The sequence below is a fragment of the Zalophus californianus genome, chromosome 10 (assembly GCF_009762305.2).
Source record: "Zalophus californianus isolate mZalCal1 chromosome 10, mZalCal1.pri.v2, whole genome shotgun sequence".
In the NCBI taxonomy this organism is placed as follows: domain Eukaryota; kingdom Metazoa; phylum Chordata; class Mammalia; order Carnivora; family Otariidae; genus Zalophus; species Zalophus californianus.
The window spans coordinates 1,401,161-1,428,092 of NC_045604.1; the positions used below are offsets into that span (position 1 = coordinate 1,401,161).

The following is a 26,932-nucleotide window of genomic DNA, read 5'->3' on the forward strand; positions in this document are numbered from 1 at the left end:
CTCTCTCTTTGGTAATTTATTAGTTTTAATCATTTATCATTTGAATGCAATGCAGATATCAAATTCAAACAGGCAAACCCACCATCAAATGGGAGAAAAAGTATACAAATATTTAAGAAAAAATAGAAAAAGCGAGCATTCCTAATGATTGTTAATGGTTATGATATTTATTTTTTTTTAAAGATTTTATTTATTTATTTGAGAGAGAGAGAGAGAGCGAGAGAGCACATGAGAGGGGAGAGGGTCAGAGGGAGAAGCAGACTCCCCGCCGAGCAGGGAGTCCGATGCGGGACTCGATCCTGGGACTCCAGGATCATGACCTGAGCCGAAGGCAGTCACTTAACAAACTGAGCCACCCAGGCGCCCTATGATATTTATCTTAAATGCTATCTATAACCACGTCTTGACTTCAGGCATTTATTACCTTATTCTCAAATCTTGTCATCTCTAATCTTGGCCCCAAGCCCCAAATAATGAAACCACTAAGATGTCTTCTTTTAAATTTCCCAGACAGCTGCTGAGTCAAACCAGGGGCTTGCGCAGCACCTTGTCAAAGAGAGGATACGGGGATTTCTGGCAGAATCCAGACTTTAATGAACATACCAGTATCCTAAAATCTGTCCTGTTTGGCAAACAAATAAGGTGAAGAGAACCTGAAAATCAAAGGAAGTTCAAGTCCCTAGGTTAACAAAAGGTAAGTCGTATTTTATTAATTTGAATTACGTTTTATCTATTGGGAATTTCTAAGTTTGGAGAAAAGCATATTAATGTTCCTATAAGGGACTGAAATAGCTGTCAAAACTTTATCCTTTTATCAAGAAAGATTTTTCTTTCTTCTAGATTTGGAGACTCTTGTCACGTGGTGACAATCATGGCATAGGTCTTATTGGAAGAGTCTAGAGAATTTCTGTAGTATGTCTTCATTCGTTGAGGAACTTTTTTTTTTTTTAAAGATTTTATTTATTTATTTGACAGAGAGAGACACAGCGAGAGAGGAAACAAGCAGAGGGAGAGGGAGAAGCAGGCTTCCCGCTGAGTAGGGATCCCACACGACCTGAACCAAAGGCAGACACTTAACAAACTGAGCCACCCAGGCGCCCCTTAATCAAGTTTTTGTAAAAAATAAAAAAATTAAAAAAATGCACATTAGTTGGCCTAACTAGAAAATTATTCATAATATTATATACATAATATATAATATAACAACCCAGTTTTTTCCTTCTTATGTAGAAAACAAAAGACTAACCAAAAGAAAAGAAAAAAAAAACCAGTTCTTTCCTTTATTCATTTATTTATTTTTTTAAAAGATTTTATTTATTTATTTGACAGAGAGACACAGCGAGAGAGGGAACACAAGCAGGGGGAGTGGGCGAGCAAGAAGCAGGCTTCCCGCCGAGCAGGGAGCCTGATGCGGGGCTCGATCCCAGGACCCTGGGATCATGACCTGAGCCGAAGGCAGACGCTTAATGACTGAGCCACCCAGGCGCCCCAAAACCAGTTCTTTCCTACTGTGAGTTTCTTTCCTGCGTGTCTCCTTTTTTTTTACACAGAACACTGTACTTCTGACACTTCTGGTCACCAAATGTGGGTTTTACCCCACACCAAGCAATTCTCTGCGACACCAGCTGGGTGTCTTACAATTTAACTCAATTCTGATACTACCGACCTAGAGACAGCATCAGATCCCACAGGTGAAGGGCTCAGTCCCACCAGACCGGCCCCACCTCCACTCCAGATGCTAATCACAACAAATACTAGGTCCCTACACTACTCAGAACTTCTGCCCTATTTGGCTACAAACCAGGGGCTCCCATGACCCTCCTCCTCGCATCTGATTGATATGCAAGAGCGGTTCTCAGAACTCAGGCACTTACATTCACCAGTTTATATTTATTTATTTATTAAGATTTTATTTGACAGAGAGACAGTGAGAGACGGAACACAAGCAGGGGGAGTGGGAGAGGGAGAAGCAGGCTTCCCGCGAAGCAGGGAGCCCGATGCGGGGTTTGATCCTAGGACCCCGGGATCATGACCTGAGCTGAAGGCAGACGGTTAATGACTGAGCCACCCAGGTGCCCCCATTCACCAGTTTATTAAGGGACTGTAACAAAGAGAGAAACAGTTTTTAACCAGCTACCTGCCCCGCCATTCAGCGGCTCATAGGCAGGAGACAGAAATGCCCAGTCTCTCCATGAAACAGGCCTATTAACTTATCTTCATAGGTATGGCTTCATAGGTATGGCTCAAGGGGTGGGCTTCTAATTAAACACACTTAGACTTATACAGAACATTCCATCCAAAAGCAACAGAATACACATTCTTCTCAAGTACACATGGAACGTTATCCAAGACAGATCAAATGTTAGATCATAAAACAAATCTTGATAAATTTAAGAAGACTGAAATCATATCAAGCATATTTCTCAACCACAGTGGTATTAAAGTAGAACTCAACTACAGGAAGAAAACTGGAAAATTCATTCACAAATATGTGGAGATTAGAAAACATGCTACTGGACAACAATGGGCCAATGAAGAAATCAAAAAGAAAAAAAAAATCTTGAGGCAAATGAAAATGGAAATACAATCCATCAAAATTAGGGAATATAGGGAAAGCAGTTACAAGAGGGAAGTTCATAGTGATAATGGCCTACATTAAGAAATAAGAAAGATCTCAAACAATACAACTTTACACCTCAAGGAACCAGAAGAAGAATAAACTAATTCTTCGAAGATCAGGCACAAGACAAGGATGCCCACTCTCTCCAGTTTCTAATACTAGAAGTCCTAACCAAAACACCAGACAGGGAAAAGGCATCCAAATTGGTAAGGAAGAAGTTAACTGTCCATATTTGCAGATGACACACTACTGCACATAGAAAACCCTAAAGATTCCACCAAAAAATTACTGGAAGCAAAAAAAGACTTTAGTAAAGTTGCAGGATAGAAAATCAATACACAAGGGCGCCTGGGTGGCTCAGGTCATGGTCCCGGGGTCCTGGGATCGAGCCCCGCATCGGGCTCCCTGCTCGGCGGGAAGCCTGCTTCTCCCGCTCCCACTCCCCCTGCTTGTGTTCCCGCTCTCGCTGTGTCTCTGTCAAATAAATAAATAAATAAATAAAAAATCAATACACAGAAATCAGCTATGTTTCTATACACTAAGTAGCAGAAACAGAAAGAAAATAAGTCTATACACAACTGCACCAAAAAGAATAAAATAACTAGGATTAAATTTAACCAAGGAGGTGAGAGACCTACACTCCAAAAACTGTAAGACACCAGTAAAAGAAACTGAAGTTGACACAAAGGAAATGATAGTCCATGCTCATGCACTAGAAGAATTAATGTTAAAATGTCCATATTAGCCAATGCATTCTACAGACTCAATGCAATCCCCATCAAAGTACCAACAACGTGGAGCACCTGGCTGGCCTAGTTGCAAGGGCCTGCTACTCTTGATCTTGGGTTGTGAATTTGAGCCCCACATTGGGTGTAGAGATTGCTTAAATAAATGAATAAATAAATGTAAAAAAATACCAACAACATTTTTCACAGACCTAGAACAAATAATCCTAAAGGTTGTATGGAACCATAAAATACTGAATAGCCAAAGCAATCTTGAGAAAGAGGAACAAAGCTGGATGCATCATAGTTCCAGATTTGAAGAAATACTACAAAGCTGTACTAAACAGAACAGTATGGTAAGGGCACAGAAACAGACAGGACAGATCAGGAGAACAGAATAAAGAGCCGCAGCAGGACACTAAAAGAAAACAAAACTGCAGGCCAATATTCCTCATGAACAGAGATGCAAATACCCTCAGCAAACTATAAGCAAAACAAATAAGAAGATACATTAAAAGGAACATACACCAAGATCAAGTGGGGATTTATTCCACGGATAAATATGGTCTAACATCTGCAAAAACAATCAATGTGATATGCCACAATAACTAAAACAAAGGACACAAATGATATGATCATCTCAGCAGATGCAGAAAAAGCATGTGACAAAACTCCACATCCATTCATGATAAAAACTCTCAACAAGGTGGGCATAAAGGAATGTACCTCAACATAATAAAGGCTGTCTATGAGAAGCACACAGCTAACAACACACTCAGTGGTAAAAGACTGAAAGCTTTCCTCTAAGATCAGGAACAAGACAAAGATGTCCACTCTCACTACTTTAATTCAACATGGAACTAAAAGTCCTAGCCAGAGCAATTAGGCAAGACATAAAAAGTATCCAAACTGGAAAGGAAGAAGTAAAACTGTCTCTATTTGCAAATGATATGATACTACATTTAATTCTGATTGGTTTTTTTTAATTGTTACTGGGATATTTGACATGATACTACATTTAGAAAACCCTAAATACTCCACAAAAATTGTTAGACCTAATAAATTCAGGAGTTGAAGGATAAAAAAATAAAAATATAAAAATCAGTTGCATTTCTATACACTAATAATGAACTATCAGAAAGAGAAATTAAGAAAACAATCTCATTCTCAATAGCAGCAGAAAGAATAAAATACATAGGAACAAATTTAACCAAAAAGGTGAAAGACCTGCACACTAAAAACTGATAAAAGAAACTGAAGAAGGCACCATTAACGGAAAGATAATCCACGTTAAAGGGCTGGAAGAGTACTGTTAAAATGTCCATGCTATCCAAAGCAATCTACAGATTCAGTGCAATGCCTGTCAAAATTCCACTGGCATTTTCATAGAAATAGAACAAACAAGCCCAAAATTTGTGTGGAATTACAAAAGATCAAAGCAATAGAAAAAGAATAAAAAAGCTGGAGGAACCACACTTCCTGATTTCAAGCTATACTACGAAGCTACAGTAATCAAAATAGTATGGTCCTGGCATAATAACACACACACATATGAAGAGAACATAAGAGAGAACCCAGAAATAAACACAAGCACAAATGGTCAATTAATTTATGACCAAGGAGCCAAGAACATACGAAGGAGAACTGGCGGTCTCTTCAATAAATGGTGAGGAAAGTGGACAGCCACATGCAAAAAAATCAAATTGAACTCCTATCATACACCACACACAAAAATCACCTCAAAAGGGATCACAGACTTGAAAGGTAAGACCTGAAACTATGAAGTTCCTAGAAGAGAACGCAGCAGGTAAGTTCCTTGATGTCAGTGTTGGTCATGATTTTTGGGTTTGACACCAGAAACAAGGGTGACAAAAGCATTTAAAAATAAACAAGTGAGGGGCGCCTGGGTGGCTCAGTTGGTTAAGCGACTGCCTTCGGCTCAGGTCATGATCCCAGGGTCCTGGGATCGAGCCCCCATCGGACTCCCTGCTCGGCCAGAAGCCTGCTTCTCTCCCTTCCTCTCCCCCTGCTTGTGTTCCCTCTCACGCTCTCTCTGTCAATTAAATAAATAAAATCTTTAAAAAAAAATAAACAAGTGAGACTACCTTAAACTAAAAAGCTTTTGTACAGCAAAGGAAACCACCAACAAAACGAAAAGGCAAACTACAGAATGACCAAGTAATTGTAAATCATATGAGGTTAATATCGAAATATATAAAGAACTCATATAACCCAGTATCAACAAAACAAACGATCCAATTAATGGGCACGGTATCTGAATATGTCAAAGAAGACATACAAATGGCCAACAGCTATGTGAAAAAGGGGGATCAACATCAAGAATCATCACAGAAATGCAAATCAAAACCATAATATCATCTCATGCTTGCTAGAATGGCTACTGTCAAAAAAACAAGAAATAAGTGTTGGGGGGATGTGGAGAAAAGCTAACCCTTGTGCACTATTGGTGGGAATGTAAATTGGTACATCTACTATGAAGAAGTTCATGGAGATTCCTCAAAGAACCACCATATTACCCAGCAATTCCATCTCTGGGTATTTACCTAAAGAAAATGGAAACACAAACAGGATCTGCACCCTCGTGTTCACTACAGCATTATCTACAACAGCCAAAACATGGAAACAACATCAGTGTCTACTGGCGGATGAAAGGATAAAGAAAATGTGTGTATGTATGTACACACATAAAAATAAGAGTACTATTTAGTTATAAAAAGAAAGACGTTCTGGGGCGCCTGAGTGGTGCAGTGTGTTGAGCGACCGACTCTTGGTTTTGGCTCGGGTCGTGATCTCAGTGTCATGAAGTCTGCTTAAGACTGTTTCTCTCTGCCCCTCTCCCCTACCCTCTCAAATAAATACATCTTTTTCTCCCCCCAAATAAATTAAAGAAAAAAAAAAAACTCTCTCTCCCTCCCCTTCACTCTCTCTCAAACAAGGATGTCCTGTCATTTGTCACAGCACAGATGGACCTTGAAGCATTATGCTAAGTGAAATGAGTGAGACAGAGAAGGACAAATACCATACGATCTATCGCATATGTGGAATCTTCAAGAACAACAAAACCCCAAACTCACAGATATAAAAAACAGACTGGTAGTTGCCAGAGGCAGAGTTGCAGGGTGGGTGAAATTCGTGAAGGTGGTCAACAGATAACCAACTTCCACTTATGAAATAAGCAATTCCTGGGGATGTGGTGCATAGTGTGGGGGCCACAGTTAATAATAACTGTATTGCACAGTTGAAAGTTGCTAAGAGAGTGGGGGATCTTAGAAGTTCTTATCACAAGAAACAAAACTGTCAGTACGTGTGGTGATGGTGATCATTTCACAGTATATATACAAATTGAATCATTATGTTATATATCCGAAACCAATATTTTATATGTCAATTATATTTCAAACTAGAAAAAGAATGTAATATTTAGAAATTAGATACAGATGCTAAAACTACTGGGTGAAAGTTTGAAAACATACTTTTAAAGCATCTCTACAAACATTACTTATTATTATATAGGAAAACTCAAACTTTACAATGAAATAACCTGCTGGATGGCACGGTGGCCGATCACAGCGAGCAGCACCAACAGCGCAGTGATACCCTATGCTTCTGGATTCACTGAGGAGAAAACGTCACATTTTTGTGGTGCTCCTGCCAAAAATGCACAAACTTTATCTATTCATGAAGAAACATCAGAAAAACTCAAATTTAATGATCTTTTATGAAACAACTTTTCTGTACTTTTCAAAAGTGTCGATGAAAGACAAACACAGGCTGAAGCACTGTTCCCAATTAAAGGAGAAGCAGCAAACCCGTCAACGAGATGTAATACATCCTGAATCTGTTCAAAAAGTTGTTATAAAGGACATTATTGACACGATGAGTGAAAGCTGATTATGAACTGTACATTAGGTAAAAGTACAGTAGTAATGTTAAAGATCCTGAACTTAATATTTGTATACTGTTTATGTAAGAACATGTCCTTTGGTCTTAGGAAATACATACTGAAATATTTATGAGTAATGTGTCAGAATGTTTATAACTTCTTATTATTAAATAACAAAGGAAAAAGTATGTGTGTGTGAGAGAGAGAGACATACACACACAAGAGGAGAGAAGAGGTGAGGCAGGGAGAGGGAAGTAGAGAAAGAAGTGGCTCAGTATCAACACCGGATGAATCTGGATGAAAGGTAGGTAGTGTTTCTGTACAATCTTGTGATCATCTATTAAGTTATCACAGACTATACATAAAAATAGAGAACAAATATATGATACAGGGAAAATATCAAATTTTGTATAATAATCGAATTTACTCTGATAATAGAATTTATTTAGATTCGTGTTTAAGTATATTTCTTTAACACCAAATAACTACAGGAAAGATAGGACCCAAATCATGGTGAAATGTAAAAAAAAAACTGTACTGGAGTTAAATTAAAACACTGTTCTAGTGGAAAACATAATAGAACATATCTGAAAGATTGTTATGCTTTGAATCTCTTAAGAGTTTAGGACTATGACAGATGCACTTAAATATAATTGACTTAAAGGGCGCCTGGGTGGCTGAGTCATTAAGCGTCTGCCTTCGGCTCAGGTCATGATCCCAGGGTCCTGGGATCGGGCCCCGCACCGGGCTCCCTGCTCAGCGGGAGGTCTGCTTCTCCCTCTCCCACTCCCCCTGCTTGTGTTCCCTCTTTCACTCTCTGTCAGATAAATAAATAAAATCTTAAAAAATATATATATATATAATTGACTTAAATGACAATGTATATAAAAGTTCTCTATAAATGTCAAGGGAGCATACAAACTGTAATAATAATGGACCACAGAAACTTTTTTTTTTATACACACTCACAATACAAACTTTCAAGACAAAATCTGGCATTTACTGCATTTTGGAGTGTATTTCTTAGGTGAATAGGAAAAGCATAAACTGAAATAATATCCTTTCATATTTGTTGCTAAGAGGGCAGATGCTACTCTTAGAATTTAAAATTTTCTAAGATTTTAAGTCCTATGTATTATATTTTAGGAACTCAGGGGGTTGGTTCTATTCCTTTTCTTTTAAAATATATTTTAAAAACCACTAGATTCTGTAAGACTTATAAGACAAACGAAGTGAACTCATGGCCTAAAGAAGTTTATGGAAGCAAACATGCCCAGATTACCTCTCAGAATGCAATTAAACTCATACCTCATAAGGTGCTACTAAGCTTTACTAGTGGAAAAAGAGAAGCAAAATTAATTTCAACTAGAGGAGAATTAAGGACACTTACTTAATGAGAAAACATTTCAGATTTTGAATAAGATTTGAAAGAATGAGTGGGAAATAAATGGGAAGGAGGAAGGTAGTTTTTACCACATAGGGCAAGTAAATGGGAAGGAGGAAGGTAGTTTTTACCACGTAGGGCAAACACCTAGGACAAATGCTGAGAGGAAAGGACGGAGCAAATTGCTCCAGGGAAAATTATCAGATGTTGTGGGTAAGAGGAATGAATAGATTAAGGAGTGTAACAAGGGGCGTCTGGGTGGTTCAGTTGGTTAAGTGTTGACTCTTGGTGTCAGCTCAGGTCATGATCTCAGGGCTGTGGGATTGAGCCCCATGTCCCGCTCCATGCTCAGTGGGGAGTCTGCTTGAGATTCTTTCCCTCTCCCTCCCCTCTGCCCCTTCCCCTGCTCTCGCATGCTTGCTTGCACATGCACTCTCTCTCAAATAAAAAATCTTTAAGGAGGGTTATGGAGATAAAACTAGAAAAACAGGTTATACTAGATCATGGTGGATCTTTTGGATGTTATGTAGAAAATAACTATCTTAAAAGAAATCTAAGTAGAGGAGTAACAATCCCGATGAGGTCATATTACTGTATGCAGAGGAAGTAAGAGTCTTGGAGGAGTTAATTTCATCTGAGGTCACAATTAGTGACAATGGAGTAAGACATTTTAAAAATTTACTGAATACTTACTTCATATGTATCAACCATTTAATCCTCCACAGGTCTATGAAATAGGTCCTCTTCATCAGTGCCACTGTTTTAGATGAGGACACTGAGGACCTAGGCTCAGTAACACGCCCAAATGCATATACCTAGTTAGTGAGTGATGGAGTCGGGATTTGAGACTAATTCTATAATCACAACTTAATGCACTTCCCTTACTGAATTTAAGAATCATGTGACTCTAAGCCTCTTTCTCCCTAAACAGTCTACTCTGTACACCACATGCAGTTAAACTTTTGAAAATACTAATTTCGCAAACAACCTTGCTGACAATGTTAACATTTCTCTCAACACACTCTACCAATGAATACTACTTTCTATAACTGATTTATCTTACTAATTTTATTTTGTTTAGACTAACGTAAATTTACATGATTTTATAGTACAACTATCAATAGGGAGACTTCCAGGATCCTAGTAAAAGGAAAATCCTATTACCGATTAAAAGGTAAATTACAATCATACCTGGCTCAAGTATTTCAGAACAAAACCTACAGACAGAAGGGGCATGAATGAACCCCTGTAATACTCTTTCATGCTCAATAGCACAGCAGTGTTTGTACTGGGGATGGGATACTCAGAGGGGAGGGTATGAAAGCATATTTCTTTGTGATGCCATCTGTCCCTAACCCTCCTATTAAAACCATTTTACCTCACAACTTAAAAGCACTGAGGAGCATGACACATTTTTAAACAAAGTAAAAAGTTAAGATTACATTTTCAGATTACTATGTAAAATTTACCAGCCCCGATGTTTTATCTCATAAAGTATGTAACGTCAAAATATACATGTTTATCTAGAGCAAGCATTCCATGTAAGTAGGAATTAATCAAATGTTCCAGACAAGTCAACCATATTTTTACAACCAAACGGTATTTAAGTACTTTAAGCACAGCTGAATGGATTAAATAAGATAATATATGTACAGTGCTTAGCACAGTAACTAACACATAGTGGGCAAATATTAACTTTCTTCTTCAGTTTAGCCAATGATTATATAGCCTACCCTAATACTATAGACCAGAATAAACTGCAAATAGACCAGGGAACTAGATACGAAAATCAGTATCAAACAGTAGAAGAAGGGCACCTGGTAGGCTGAGTCCGTACAGCATGCGACCCTTGATCTCTGGGTCATAAGTTCAAGCTCCACACTGGGTGTAGAGCCTACTTAAAAAGAAAAAAAATTACTAGAAGTAAACAAGGCTAAATTTCTTTTTTTAAAAAAGATTTTATTTATTTATTTGACAGAGAGACATAGTGAGAGAGGGAACACAAGCAGGGGTAGTGGGAGAGGGAGAAGCAGGCTTCCCGCGGAGCAGGGAGCCCGATGTGGAACTCGGTCCCAGGACCCTGTGATCATGACCTGAGACTAAGGAAGACGCATAATGACTGAGCCACCCAGGCGCTGCAAGGCTAAATTTCTTAATTCCTTTAAAACCAGGGTGTGGCCAGTCAGAGTGGCTAAAATTAACAAGTCAGGAAACGACAGATGTTGGCGAGGATGTGGAGAAAGGGGAACCCTCCTACATTGGTGGTGGGAATGCAAGCTGGTGCAGCCACTCTGGAAAACAGTATGGAAGTTCCTCAAGACGTTAAAAGTAGAGCTACTCTATGACCCAGCAATTGCACTACTGGGTATTTACCCCAAAGATACAAATGTATCAGAAGGGGTACGTGCACCCCAATGTTTATAACAGCAATGTCCACAATAGCCAAACTATGGAAAGAGCCCAGGAGTCCATCAACAGATGAACGGATAAAGAAGATGTGGTATATATATACATTGGAATATTATGCAGCTATCAAAAAATCAAAATCTTGCCATTTACAACAATGTGGACGGAACTAGAGGGCATCACGCTAAGCAAAATAAGTCGATCAGAGAAAGACAAGTATCTATGATCTCACTGATATGAGGAATTTGAGAAACAAGACAGAGGATCATAGGGGAAGGGAGGAAAAAATGAAACAAGATGAAACCAGAGAGGGAGACAAACCATTAAGAGACTCTTAATCTCAGGAAACAAACTGAGGGTTGCTGGAGTGGTGGGGGGTGGAAGGGATGGGGTGGCTGGGTGATGGACTTTGGGGAGGGTATGTGCTATGGTGAGTGCTGTGAATTGTGTAAGACTGATGAATCACAGATCTGTACCCCTGAAACAAATAATACATTATATGTTAAAAGAAGAAGACAGTAGGAAGGGAAAAATGAAGGGGGGGAAATCGGAGGGGGAGATGAACCATAGAGACTATGGACTCTGAGAAACAAACTGAGGGTTTTAGGGGGGGATGGGTTAGCCTGGTGATGGGTATTGAGGGCACGTTCTGCGTGGAGCATTGGGTGTTATATGCTAACAATGAATCATGGAACACTACATCAAAAACTAATGATGTAATGTATGGTGACTAACATAATAAAATAAAATTAAAAACAAAACAAAACAGGGTGTGGGAAAGCTTATTTAATTATGACTCAAAAATCCAGAAACACAGGGTGCCTGCCTGGCTCAGTCAGAAGAGCATGCAACACTTGATCTTTGGGTCATGAGTTCGAACCCCATGTTGGGTGCAGAGTTTACTTAAATAAATAAATAAAAACTTAAAAAAAATCCAGAAACATAGCAAAAACAGAAAATCAAAACGCAAAGCATTATAAACTTTGCATGATAAAAACTATCATTATAAGCAAAGTCCCCAGACAAATGACAAAATCCATTAAAATACTATTAGGATTAATAACTGAGTTAAGGAAGGTTGCAGGACTGTAGGACACAAGATCAATAGAGAAAAATCAATTGTATTTCTATATACTAGCAATAAATATCCAAAAATGAAAAAAAATTCCATTTATGGGGCTCCTGGGTGGCTCAGTTGGTTAAGCATCTGCTTCAGCTTGGGTCGTGATCCCGGGGTCCTGGGGTTGAGCCCCACATCGGGTTCCCTGCTCAGCGTGGAGTTACCTTCTCCCTCTCCCTCTGCCCCTACCCCCGGCTCATGCTCTCTCTCTCTCTAATAAATAAATAAAATCTTAAAAAAATTTCCATTTACAAGCTTCAAAAGAATAAAATGCTTAAGAATATGCTTAACAGAAGTGCAGAACCTGTACACTGAAACCTAAAAACATTGTTAAAAGAGATTTCAAATGATTAAATAACTAGGAAAATATCCCATGTTAAGAATACTTAATACTACATAATAAAAAAAAAAGAATACTTAATACTGTTAGGATTGTAAAGCACCCCCCAAATTGATATACAGATATTTTTCAAAAGCCCAGCTGGCTGTTTTTGCAGAAATCAATAAACTGATCCTAAAATTCATCTGAAAATATCAAGGGATCCAGAATTAGCCAAAGTTGGGAAAAACCAGAACAGCCAAAGTTAGAGGAATCATATTTCCCGATTTAAAATTTTCCACAAAGCTATGGTGGTTCAACACAATGTGCTACTGGGATAACCACAGACATGCGGCCAATAAGCACAAAAGACAAATGACAAACTGACAAAACATATTTGCAATTTATATCACAAAGGGCAAATTTCCTTAATGTATAAGGGCCTTTTTAAAATTTTTTTAAAAAGATTTTATTTATTTATTTGACAGAGAGAGACACAGCGAGAGAGGGAGCACAAGCAGGGGGAGCGGGAGAGGGAGAAGCAGGCTTCCCGCGGAGCAGGGAGCCCGATGCGGCGCCCGATCCCAGGAGCTGGGATCATGACCTGAGCTGAAGGCAGATGCTTAACGACTGAGCCACCCAGGCGCCCCTATAAGGGCCTTTTAAAAATCAAGGGGGAAAAAGAAAAGACTGGTAAGCTGAGAGAAAAATGGGAAAAAAAATAGACAATTCACAGAAAAAGATAATTAAATGACTTGTACATATATGAAAAGATCCTCAACAATTTCACTTATGAGAAAAATGCAAATTATAACTCCCTGGAGATAACATTTCACACTTATCACATTGGTAAAAATTTACAAGTGTGACAACATAATTAGGGCTGTGGAAAAATAGCCACTCTCAGATATTTCTAGAAAGACTGCAAAAAGATACAACTGTAAGAGAAGCATAATCAGGCAATCTTTACAAAATTATATGTACACTTATTATTGAATTCAGTTAATTCCACTTCTCTGAACTTACCCTGAGGATAGATCTCCAAAATATCAAACAAGATAGGGACATATTGGGTATTATTTCTCTCTCTCTCTCTCCTCTATTTATTTATTTAAGATTTTATTTATTTATTTGACAGAGAGAGAGAGAGAGCACAAGTGGGGAGGGAGCAGAGGGAGAGGAAGAAGCAGACTCCCCACTGAGCAGGGAGCCCAATGTGGGACTCAATCCCAGGACCGCAGGATCATGACCGGGGCTGAAGGCAGACGCTTAACTGACTGAGCCACCCAGGCGCCCCTGGGCATTATCTATAGTAGGAACCATTAGGAACAACTGAAATGCCCTTTTCCTGGCAGGATGGTTGGATAAACTACAATATATCTACACACTCAGATATTATTAGACTATAAAAACTGTATTTTGAGATGTATAAAAATGTTCATAACAGCATTAATCATGATAGCAAAAAAGTACAAATAACTCACGGGGTGCCTGGGTGGCTTAGCTGGTTAAGCGTCTGCCTTCGGCTCAGGACATGATCCCGGGGTCCTGGGACTGAGCCCCGCATCGGGCTCCCTGCTCAGCAGAGAGCCCGCTTCTCCCTCTCCCTCTGCCCCTTCCCCTGCTTGTGCTCGGTCTCTGTGAAATAAAATCTTAAAAAAAAAGACAAAAGTACAAATAGCCCAAATGTCCACCAACTGACAAATGGGTAAATGAAATGGGGTATGTGGTATATCCAACAATGGAACGTTATTTGGGAAGAAAAAGGAAATGATACATATTAGAGCATGTATGAACTTGGAAACAATATGCTAAGTGAAATAAATGAGGCACAAAGAAGCCGATATTATATGGTTCCATTTGTGAAATGTCCAGAGAAGTTACATTTACAGAGACAGAAAGTAGATGAAAGTAGATGAGAAAATTAGGGGAGATCATTAAAGTATGTGGAGTTTCTTTTTGGGATAATGAAAATGTTCTAAAATTGACTGTGGTGATGAATGTACAACTCTGTGAATATACCAAAAGTCACTGAAGTGTATATAATAAATGGGATAACTGTATGGTATATGAATTGTATCTCACCAAGGGCTTAGGTTTTCCCTGAGCTCAGAGACCTGAAGAAGGAGACTCTCTTTCTCTTTGCTGCTGCCCTTAAAGAAGAAAGCCACCACTGAGCTCTGCAACTACAAGAAATTAACATGAGTTTGGAAGAGAATGTCAAGCCTTGCATGAGATCATAGACGCAGCTGATACCTTGATTCGAGCCTTGTGAGACACAGAGCTGAAATGCCCAGATTCCTGAAATTCTGGGGAAATTATAGGCGAGATAATAGGTGGATAATGTTTTAAACTGCTAAGACTGTGGTAATTTTGTTACATGGTAGTAGACTATTAATACACATGGGTGTGTGCACATATATTTTGTAGGAGGTTTCCAAATTTCATTCCTTTTTAAGGGTAAATAATATTCCATTGTATGTATAGAATATAATTTTTTTTGGTATTAATTTTTTAAAAAGATTTTAATTATTTGAAAGAGAGAGTGAGAGTGAGCAAGAGAGCACAAGCAGGGTGAGAGGCAGAGGGAGAGGGAGAAGCAGACTCCCCGCTGAGCAGGGAGCCCGATGCGGGACTCGATCCCAGGACCCCGGGATCATGTCCTGAGCCGAAGGCAGACGCTTAACCGACTGAGCAACCAGGCGCCCCGAGAATATAATTTTTTGAAGCATCTTAGATCTTGTTATTAGAGTATATTAAATCTTGTTATCTGTTAAGCCTGTCAGGCCTACATTAAGAACAGTCAAGCCAGAAATAACAATTGTTAATGAAGTCACTTTACTACCACTAGAGGGGGATAGAGCAACACAGCTGCTGCCTAGTTAACAGCAGCTGCAAACACACTTTTTCCCTGGCCGTGAACATGGGACAGAGTGAAGCTTCTATAAGAGAGAGCAGAATGTCAGTGTGATTGTCCACTCCCTCCTAACCCATCTCCATTCCTAAGCGGAAGACTGAGCTTTAACAAATCATGATTTATAATTTCCGCAAACATACACAGTGATGGCCTGATGGCTCTACTCCACATTAGAGGCCAAATCACACGTGGAGAGTTCTTTAATCCTTTCTGTTAATGCCTTCTTATTTGCTTCTTTTATAAAAACAAGTAACTTCCGAATGTGGTTGTTGACCACATTGAAAGTATCATTTATTATTTTATTATTTTTTATTATTTATTATTTATTTTAAAAAATGATTTTTTAATTTTCTTATAGGAAAGAAAGGCAAGAAGAGCCTGTTATTCTTTAATCATGATGAGAAACTACAGAAAAAGAGAATAGGAAACAGGATTTAGAAGACAAATGCATAAAAAGTACTTATAAATGTATGTTTCTGGGCACACAAAAAATAAAGAAATAACTTGTAACATCGGTAACATAAAAGGGGGATATGGAGCTTTACAGGAGTACAGCTTTCGTATATAACTGAAATTAACTTGGTACCAATTCAAATTACATAGTTATATCTTTGGGAAGTTATATGTAATTTCCATGGTAACCACGGAGAAAATAGCTACAGAATATACCCAAAAGGGACTGGAGGGAATCAAAATGCGTCACTACAAAAAGATCAACTAAGCAGAAAAGAAGACCGTAATGGAGGACATGAGGGTCAAAAAGCTGTAAGACAGGGGAAATAACAAAATGGCAAGTGTAAGTCCTTCCTTATTGGCAATTATTTTATTTATTTATTTTTTAAAAGATTTTATTTATTTATTTGACAGAGAGAGACACAGCAAGAGAGGGAACACAAGCAGGGGGAGTGGGAGAGGGAGAAGCAGGCCTCCCGCCGAGCAGGGAGCCCGATGCGGGGCTCGATCCCAGGACCCTGGGATCATGACCTGAGCCGAAGGCAGACGCTTAAGGACTGAACCACCCAGGTGCCCCAATTGGTAATTATTTTAAAGGTAAGTTGATTAAACTCTCCAAACAAAATGCAGAGAGAAACAAAATGGATAAAAAACATGATTTAACTATATATACTGTCTATAAGAGACTCACTTTATTTTTTTAAAGATTTTATTTATGTATTTTAGAGAGAGAGAGAAAGCACGCTTCTAGGCATGAGCAGGGGGGAGGGGCAGAGGGAGAGAGAGAACCCAGATGTGGGGCCCTCTCAAGACCCTGAGATCATGACCTGAGCCCAAATCAAGAGTTAGATGCTCAACTGACTGAGCCACCCAGGAGCTCCAAGAGACTCTCTAGGTCAGGAAACAAACAGGCTTAAAGGAAAACGATGGAAAAAAGATACTCCAAGTAAATAGTAACCAAGAGAGAGCAGAATGACTATACTATAGTATCAGACAAGAGAGACTTGAAATCAAAGACTGTTAGAAGAGACACAGGAGGACAGGGGAGCTTGAGTGGCTCAGTCGTTAAGTGTCTGCCTTCAGCTCAGGCCATGATCCCGGAGTCCCTGGAGTCCTGGGATCAAGCCCCACATTGGGCTCCCTGCTCCGCGGGGAACCTGCTTCTCCCTCTCCCATTCCCCCTGCTTGTGTTCCCTCTCTCGCTTCTGTCAAATAAATAAGTAAAATCTTTAAAAAAAAGAGAGAGAGAGAGAGACACACACAGGACATTAAATATTGACAAAAGTCCGTTCACTTAGAAGCAGTCATCATTATACTCAGCAAACATTAAAGGACCCAAAATGTATGAAGGAAGTATTCACAGAACTGAAGGGAGAAACAGCTGTGCAGGAATAGCTGGAGACTTCAACTAATTTCAGTAATGGTTAGAACAACCACACAGATCAATACGGATTTGAACAACATTACAAACCAATTAGATCTAACAGAAATATAAAGAATGCTCCATGCAACAACAGATTACATAGTTTTCTCAAATGCACACAAAAATTCTCCAAGATAGGTCATATATTAGGCCACAAAATAAGTCTTAACAGATTTAAAGACTGAAATTGTACAGAGTATTTTTTTCTGATCAGGAAATCTGGAAAATCCACAAATGTGTGGAAATCAAACAACATATATATTTTTTAAAAGATTTTATTTATTTGATAGAGAGAGACACAGAGAGGGAACACAAGCAGGGGGAGTGGGAGAGGGAGAAGCGGGCTCCCCGCGGAGCAGGGAGCCCGATGCGGGGCTCTATCCCAGGACCCTGGGGATCATGACCTGAGCCGAAGGCAGACGCTTAACGACTGAGCCACCCAAGCGCCCCTCAAACAACATATTCTTAAACAATCAATAGGTCAAACAAGAAATCACAAGGGAAATTGGAAAGTATCTGGAAATTAATGAGAATGAAAACACAAACAACCAAAACTTATCTGATACAGTAAAAGTAACAGTAAGAAGGAAATTTATAGGTAAAACACACATACGTTCAAGCAGAAGATCTCAAATCAGTTTACCACAGTCCATGGTACAGACACTGTGCAAAAGTTTGGTGTTCTTTAAAAAACTAAACCTATAAGGATCTGGCAATTTCACTCCTAAGTATGTCCACAAAGGACTGAAATCAGGGACCTGAACAAATACACCTATGCCAGTTCATTGCAGCATGATTCACAAGAACCAAAACGTAGAAACAGCCCAAGTGTTCCTCCACAGGTGAGAAAGTAAACAAACTGTGGCACATCCACACAATGGAATGTTATACGGTCGTACAAAGGAATGACGTTCTGACAAATGCTACAAATACATTGACACTGAAGACACTATTAACGGATCTAGACAAAACAAGCACAAATACTGTATGATTTCACTTACATGGGGCAGCTATGAAAGGCAAACTGACAGAAGATGAAAGCACACTGGAGGCCAGGGTGTGGGGGTTACTGCTTAGTGGCTAGACTTTCCGTTTGGGGGAATGAAAAATGTTGGAGGGCCCCCGGGTGGCTCAGTCGGTCAAGCGTCTGCCTTCACTTCAGGTCATGATCCCAGGGCCCTGGGACTGAGCCCCACATCGGGCTCCCTGCTCCTCCCTCTCCCTCTGCCTCTCCCCACTCGTGCTCTCTCTCACTTTCTCTCACAAATCAGATCTTTAAAGAAACAAAGAAAGAAAAGAAAAATGTTGGAAAAATGGTGGTAAAGACGGCACAACATTGTGAATGCAATTAATGACACTGAATTGTATGCTTAAAAATGGTGAAAATGGCAAATTCTGGTACTTTACCACAATAAGGAATTTCAGTAATAAAATATAACATAAATACATAAATTCATATAAAATTTGTTATATAAGTATTTATACCTACATGGTAAAAATTAATGTAATATACCAAAAACTATTAACTTCTACACTTAAAATAGGTTAATTGTATGGTATGTGAAATACATCTCAATAAAACTGTTTAGAAAAAGAAAGGATAAAAGACACACTCTTGGGGAGAGTGAGGTGCAGAAGACACTGAACACCTCCTGTGTGCCAGTCATTTTACATATATCATTTCACTTGGACAGCACTGGAGGAGAGACTAGAATGTATACTTTAGAGATAAAACATTCAGTTTGGGATGATGAAAAAGTTCTGGAGATGGATAGTGATGGTGGCTGCACAACAAGGTAGTGTATTTAATGCCACTGAACAGTGCACTTAGAATTATTAAAATGGTTAGTTACATGTCATATATATTTAAGCACAAAATTAATTAAAATACATTAAACACAAAGGTACTTTTGTTTTTAACACTTTACTTGGGACACCAGTCTTGACAATGATTTTCTGAATTTGACACCAAAAGTAAAGGCAAATAAAGCAAAAATGAACAAGTGGGACTATATCAAACTAAAGCTCCTCTGTACAGCAAAGGAAACCACCAACAAAATGAAAAAGCAATCTACTGAATGAGAGAAAATATTTGTAAATCATCTATCTGATAATAGGTTAATATCCAAAATATATAAAGAACTCATAGAACAGTAAAAAAACAAACAATCCGATTAAAAAAATGGGCAGAGGATCTGACCTGAATAGACATTTTCCCAAAGACATACAGAAGGCTAACAGACACATGAAAAGATGCTCATCACTCATCATCAGGGAAAAGCAGATCAAAACCACAATGAGCTATCACCTCCCACCTGTTAGAATGGCTGTTACCAAAAAGATGAGAAATGCAAGAAATAACATGCTGGGAAGGAGTGGAGAAGTGGGAGCCCCTGTGCACTGCTGGTGGGAATGAAAACTGCTGCAGCCACTGCAGAAAAGAAAACAGCATGGAGATTCCTCAAAAAATCAAAAATATAACTAACCATATGATCCTGCAATTCCACTTCTGGGGTATTTATCCAAAGAAAATGGAAATATTACCTGGAGAAGATATCTGCACCCCCATGTTCCCTGCGGCACTAGTTATAATAAATGAAAGCAACCTACACGTCCGTGGATGGATGAATGGATAAAGAAAACATACATATAAAGTAAATGTAGATACATATCTATTTACAAAGAAATATTTTTCAGCCGTAAAAATGAATGAAATCTTGTGATTTGCAACAACATGGATGGACTTTGAGGCCATTATGCTAAGTGAAGGAAGTCAAACAGAGAAAAAAAATACCATATGATTTCACTTATATGTGGAATCTAAAAAAAAACCCAAAAACCCCAAACCCAAAAAAACAAAATACCACGCTCATAGATATAGAGAACATATTCGTGTTGCCAGAAGCAGGGATCTTCGGGGGCCCAGGATGGGTGAAATGGGTCAAGGGAGTCAAAAGGCACAAGCTTCCAGTTATAAAAATAAACTAGCCATAGGAATGTAATGTAATGTACAGCAGGGCAACTATAGTTAATAATGCTAGGTTGTATATTTGAAAGTTGCTAAGAAAATAAATCTTGAGGCACCAGGATGGCTCAGTCAGTTGGGCATCAGACTCTTGATTTTGGCTCAGGTCGTGATCTCAGGGTCGTGAAATTGAGACCCGCATAGGGCTCTGCACTCAGCGGGGATCTCCTTGAGAGTCTCTCCCTCCGCCCCTCCCCCACGCTCTCTCCCTCTCTAAAGTAAATAAATAAATCTTAAAAAGAATAGAAAAGGAAAGGAAAGGAAAAAAGAAATCTTTTTTTAAAAATGTTTTATTTATTTATTCATGAGAGTCAGAGAGAGAGAGAGAGAGAGAGGCAGAGGCAGAGGGAGAAGCAGGCTCCCCGCCCAGCAGGGAGCCCGATGCGGGGCTCGATCCCAGGACCCCGGGATCATGACCTGAGCCGAAGGCAGATGCTTAACCATCTGAGCCAACCAGGCGCCCAAGAAAAGAAATCTTAAAAGTTCTCATGGCGGGGCACCTGGCTGGCTCAGTGAGTAGAACATGTATCTCTTGATCTTGGGATTATGAGTTCGAGCCCCATGCTGGGTGTAGAGATTACTTAAAAATAAATCTTAAAAAAAAAAATTCTCATGGCAAGAAAAAATTTTGTAACTATGTATGCTGACAGAGGTTAAGTAGACTTATTGTGGTGATCATTTCATAAATATATACAAATATTAAATCATTATGTTGCATACCTGAAATTTACATGATGTTGGATATCAATTATAGCTCAATAAAGATAAAATGATTTATTTATTTATTTGAGAGAGAGAGAGAGGGAGAGGAAGCACCAGCAGGGGGAGGGGCAGAGTTCAGAGAAGCAGACTCCCCGCTGAACAGGGAGCTGGATGTGAGGTGTGATCCCGGGACCCTGGGATCATGACCTGAGCCAAAGGCAGATAGATGCTTAACCAACTAAGCCACCCACGTGCCCCAAAGATAAAATGACATAAAAGAAAACCTTTACTAGGGTTACTTTCATTTTCTTAGTGACTAAAATAAAAATCAGACAAGCTGAATTTTCACCCTAGTTTACCTAAAAATGATCTGTGTGACCTGAGTAAGTCATTTAACCTTTTATTAGCTTCAGTACTCCCATCAATATACAAAGTATATAGTTCAACAGCTTCATTTTATTCATAAAGTTTCATTTTTATGATTTCAGAGAAACTAATACTCAAAATATTCACCAAAATACTCAAGTCTGAAGTTCAATCTCCAATTCACTTGATATATATCTGATTTAACATAGTCTTTTAAATTCCTTTTAGATAAAATTAAATTTAAATTCCAAAAGTAATACAGCTTTTTTATAACTTCAAAAAATAAAGACAAACATAAAATGAGAAGTGCAAACCCCACTTCCCTGACTTAAATCCCATAACCTAGAGTGGTACAGTAGGCACAGGAATATCCACCCTTCCTCCCATGCCCACACTGTCATCCCCAGAAACTGGGAATATGAAGAAGGAATTAAGGTCTCTTATCTGTTGATTTAGAGATGGGGAGATTATTCTGGATTATCTGGGTGAGCCCCATATAATCACAAGGGAGCTTACAAATGAAAGAGGAACATGAAACAGGCAAAGTCAGTGACAAGAGAATAAGGTTGAAGTGTTAAAATGCTAGGACTCAATCTGTCATTGCTGGTTTTGGAGACAGAAGGGGCCCCAATCCAAGAAACGTGGGTAGCTTTTTGAAGCTGGAAAGGCAAGAAAAGGATTCTATTCTAGAGCCACCAGAGGGACTGCAGCCTTGCCAACACCTTGATTTTAGCCCCGAGAGACTCAGTTTGAACTTCTGACCCCAGGAACTGTAAGATAATAAATCTGTGCTGCTTCAAGTAACTTAAGTAACTTGCTACAGGAGGCACAGCAAACTAATAAGCAGGTTAACCTCTGTTAGTAATCTGTTGACTGTATTACTAGACATTTTTGGTACCTAAATAAAGGTGTATTAATAATACAGGTTTTCTTAAACCAAGGAGTACTATCTATAACACTTGTTTCTGGTATTTTCACTAATGATATCATTATCCAACCAGGAATACAAAATAAAACACTGGGATCATCACTGACTCTAGCCCTGTCCTTGAATTCGTACCATCCACCCAATATTTGATCCCTTTCAATTTTAACATCAACATTTTCTTTTTAAAGATTTTATTTATTTATTTGACAGAGACACAGCGAGAGAGGGAACACAAGCAGGGGGAGTGGGAGAGGGAGAAGCAGGGCCCCCCCGCCAAGCAGGGAGCCCGATGCGGGGCTCGATCCCAGGACCCCGGGATCATGACCTGAGCCGAAGGCAGACGCTTAACGACTAAGCCACCCAGGCGTCCCCATAACATCAACATTTTCAAGAGCCTACCCTTTCCAACACCCCGACACTGCAATTACTCTATTTCATGGTGTGATATTAGTTTCAGGTGTACAGTACAGTGATTCAACACTTCCATGTATCACCTAGTGCTCATCATGACAGGTGCACTCCTTCCTCTCCCATCGCCTATTTTCCCTGCCACCCCACCCACCTCCCCTCTGGTGACCATCAGGGTATTCTCGAGGGTGTAAAGAGTCTGTTTCTTGGTTTGTCTCATTCTTTTTCCCTTGTTCTGTTTCATTTCTTAAATTCCATGTATGAGTGAAATCACATCCCCTCATAACTTTTTAAAACCTATGATGATTTACATACAAAAGAGTAACTCTGCAATTTCTTTGTACCATGCTGTGGCCCAAAAACAAACTGACAGAACATGGAGGATTTTGGGGGCAGGGAAATCATTCTGTGGGATATTACAGTGGTGGATACATGTCATACATTTATGAAAACCCATACAACATACAACACCAAGAGTGAACTCTAACGTCAACTATGGACTTTGAGGGGATAATGATGTGTCACAGTGTAGGTTCCTGATCATAATATATCTAACACTGTGATGCAAGATGTTGAAAGTAGGAGAGGCTGTGCGGGCCAGGGGTTATATGCAAACTCTCATCACTTTATATTAATTTTGTTAACCTAAAACTGCTCTAAATAATTATTTATTAATTAAAAAACAAAACAAAGAAAAAACCCCAAATTGCTACAAACAATAACCAACCAGCCCACAAAAATATACTGGCTTCACAATTTGTAAAAATGTATACATGTATCAGTCTGATCAATTTCTTCAAAATATTCCAAAATAAACCCATTGTCTTCCTCATTTCTAAGAGGTGAGTAGCTCGTTCTTACATAAACAAGGGGGAGGGAGAGGGAAAGGAAGAGAATCTCAAGCAGACTCCCCACTGACCGCACAGCCTGACACAGGGCTCGAGATCATGACCTGAGCCAAAATCAAGAGTCGGACGCTAACCAACTGAACTACCCAGGCCTCCCCTGATGAGAGACATTTTAAAACACCGATGTGGTTGAAGATACTGATCTTTTGACTCACAGTCTGACTTTATTATTAATCTCCTTTTTTAAGGGATTTAATTCACAAAAAGTACATTAGTACACACAGAAATAAAAATTGAACTTAAAATTTTTGAGCAGAAAACTGAGAACATTGCTTAAAATTATAACTAAAATAGCTCTTTCCAAAATACATTTCCATTTTCTCATTTATAGTTACAGAATGCTAATTTTTTTTTAGGCATCATCATCTGAAATATTAACCATTATTTCCCAGCCTGATGTGGCTGAAGTGTGGTTCTGTGATTATGTTCTAGCCAGGGACTATATTTTGTAAGCTTCCTTTCTTAGTCAGTCTGGGCTGCTGTAATACATTAATGGGTGGCTTAAAAAACAAATTTTTATTTCTCACTCTTCTGGAGGCTAGGAAGTCCAAGATCAGGGTTGAATTCCAGTGAGAACACTCTTCCTGGCTTGCAATGCCACCTTCTTGCTACTCCTCACACAGTGGAGAGAGATCACCTCTCTGTGTTTTCTTCTAAGGCCACTAATCCTGTTCACCAGGGCTACCCCCTCATGACCTAATTACTTCCCAAAAGCCCTACCTCCAAATACCATCACATCAGGGACTAGGGATTCAAATTATGAATTTTGGGGTTGGGGATGGGAAAACACATTCACTTCATACTGTTTCCTTGCAAAGAAGCTGCATGCTTTTTATACTCCCTTTCTTCTTTTCTGCTTTCTAAAATGATGACCTTATGGCTGAACTCTAGCAGCTATGTTGGAATAACAGGTAACCACAGAAATGGAAGCTTAATGCTGAGATGGAAGAACAGAAAGAAAGGATTCTAGATCCCTGAAGATACTGTGAAGTTCCCACATTAACCCTGAAGTGTGTACTTCATAACGTTTTTTACATTAAAGGAAAATGAATGTCTATCTTCTTCAAGTCTTGGATATTTGAGAGAATTTCCTATTTTGGGAGCTGAAACTAATAAGCTTAATGATTAAAACATTTTCATGATCCAAGAAGCAGGAACAGAGTACAAACAGCTTATGTGGCATCTACTTCAGTGGCAAATAAATAGAAAATCTTTTTTTTTTTTTTAAGATTTTATTTATTTATTTGTCAGAGAGAGAGAGAGAGAGAACACACAAGCAGGGGGAGTAGCAGGCAGAGGGAGAAGCAGGCTCCCCGCTGAACAGGGAACCCAATGCAGGGCTCTATCCCAGGACCCTGAGATCATGACTTGAGCTGAAGGTGGACACTTAACCAACTGAGCCACACACGTGTCCTAATAGAAAATCTTTTCAATGCAAAATAAGGTGCTGTGGTTTACATGGAGATCACTTTAACCACACCAAGTAAGATATAGCTCTAAAATCTACTCTTTCCTCTTTCTATTTCACTCTTTCTTGCCAAAATTCAGACCGTCACGACCTTCTGAGGGACACTGCGTTTCTCCCATTAGTCACCCCTCATTCACTTTCCGCTCTGGGGCTAGAGTTCATCTTATAACACATATTTGCACTTTTCCTTTCCTAAAAATATCCTATTTAATTTCCTACAGCTCAATGAGGTAAGTATCTCAAGAGTCCATTAGGTCCATGGTTTTGTGACCTCTATCACGCAGTGCTTATTTCCCCCAACACCACTACATTTCAGAAGCACTGAAAAATCTCTGCATCCCAGTATGTGCCTAGGCCAGGCTATCCTCTTCAACTGGAATGCCCTTTCCTACCTTGCAAACTAGTACTGGACTTCCAGAACCTACCTCAACTGTATTCGCTGAGATACCTCTTACTCAGTGACAGGTGGTATCTCTTCAGGCTCTACTTTAAATATTTTTTATTTATCTAGTTGAGAGAGAGAAAGAGAGAGAGAGAAAGCGAGCGCACACGAGCAGGGGGAGAGGGAGAAGCAGGCTTCCCGCTGAGCATGGAGCCCGATGCAGGGCTCGATCCCAGGCCCCAGGGAACATGACCCGAGCCGAAGGCAGACGCCCAACTGACTGAGCCTAGGGGGGTCCCTAGGCGCCCCCAAGCTCTACAGATTCTTGAGAGTGCTTCTTCAGCTGTACCTTCCCAAGGGAAGAGGACGTTCTTACAAGAAGTATATTTTACTCATCTGACAAAGTGTTTGGAAACAAGAAAGCATTCAATGAATGAAGAATGAATGCAGAAAATCATCAAGGTCATTAGAGATACACACATAGTGCCATTTTTCTTATGTTTAATTAAGAAAAAAGGCACCATTAGAATCCAAACTACAGATATATAATTTAGACAGGCAGAGAGAAGATAAAGATGAGGGAAGATACTGAAATCAGTGTTATACTATGCTAACTAACTAGAATTTAAATAAAAAAATGAAACAAACAAAAACCAACCACCCCAGAAAAAGATCTGAGAAAATAATCAGCCCCAAACAGCACAGGGCAGTATCATGAGAAAAGTGAACACCAAGGTGTTTGTGCTGAGATTCTTATCTGTGTACATTACACTTGTATCATGTTTTCTGATACTCAAAAGTGTTTTTTCGAACGTGGAGGAATAACAGGTCTGCAAAGCCTGTCAGCTGATAGGTAATACTACTTACTCTGTAGTTTTGTAAACGTCAGAATACAGCCCTGCTTTCTGATACTTCTTCTTTGGGGGACGTGGGGCCTTCTTTTCCCTTGGGATGAGAGAAAGCACAGGCTGCAAGGTATTTTCAGGTTCGGGAGGCTTGGCTGGGGTTTCAGGAGGACTGGGAATCTCAACTGCTGCTTCAGTAAAGCTAGAAAGACAAGTTTAAAGGAAATGTTTATTATTGGCTATTTAAAGAACAAGACAGCAAGTAAAACACAAGGTACGGGACTTCCTCATCTGACTGTGATGGAGTAACAGATACCAGACTTGTCCTCCTGACAGAAACTATTAGAAATACAGTAAACTACTGTAAACCTGGAGGTTTACGAAACACTTAGCAGACACTGGATAACAGGACAGCACTCTGACCCTGAGAAAACGGAAAAGAAAAAAAGAAAGAAAAAAAAATAAGAAGGCGCCTGGGTGGTTCAACCAGTTTCGAGTCCAGCTCTTGATCTTGGCTCAAGTCTTGATCTCAGGGCTGTGCGTTCGGGCCTGTGTGGGGCTCCACGCTGGGTGTGGAGCCTACTTAAGGGAAAAAAAAAAAAAAAGAATGGTCCTAGAGCAATTTCCCT

At 39.4% G+C, this 26,932-nt stretch overlaps 1 protein-coding gene across 6 annotated transcripts in view; it reads right to left on the bottom strand.

Moving 5' to 3' along the window:
* ASH1L (ASH1 like histone lysine methyltransferase) overlaps window positions 1-26,932 on the bottom strand; it is a 195,873-nt gene that overhangs the window by 67,227 nt on the left and 101,714 nt on the right. For 4 of the 6 annotated variants that reach the window (XM_027613237.2, XM_027613238.2, XM_035722523.1 and 1 more), the window contains exon 6: window positions 26,326-26,505. The exons of the other annotated variants lie outside the window; for them this stretch is intronic. In XM_027613237.2, coding sequence (XP_027469038.1) covers window positions 26,326-26,505 — 180 coding nt within the window. The remainder of the gene's footprint in view (window positions 1-26,325; window positions 26,506-26,932) is intronic. 6 annotated transcript variants of the gene reach the window in all.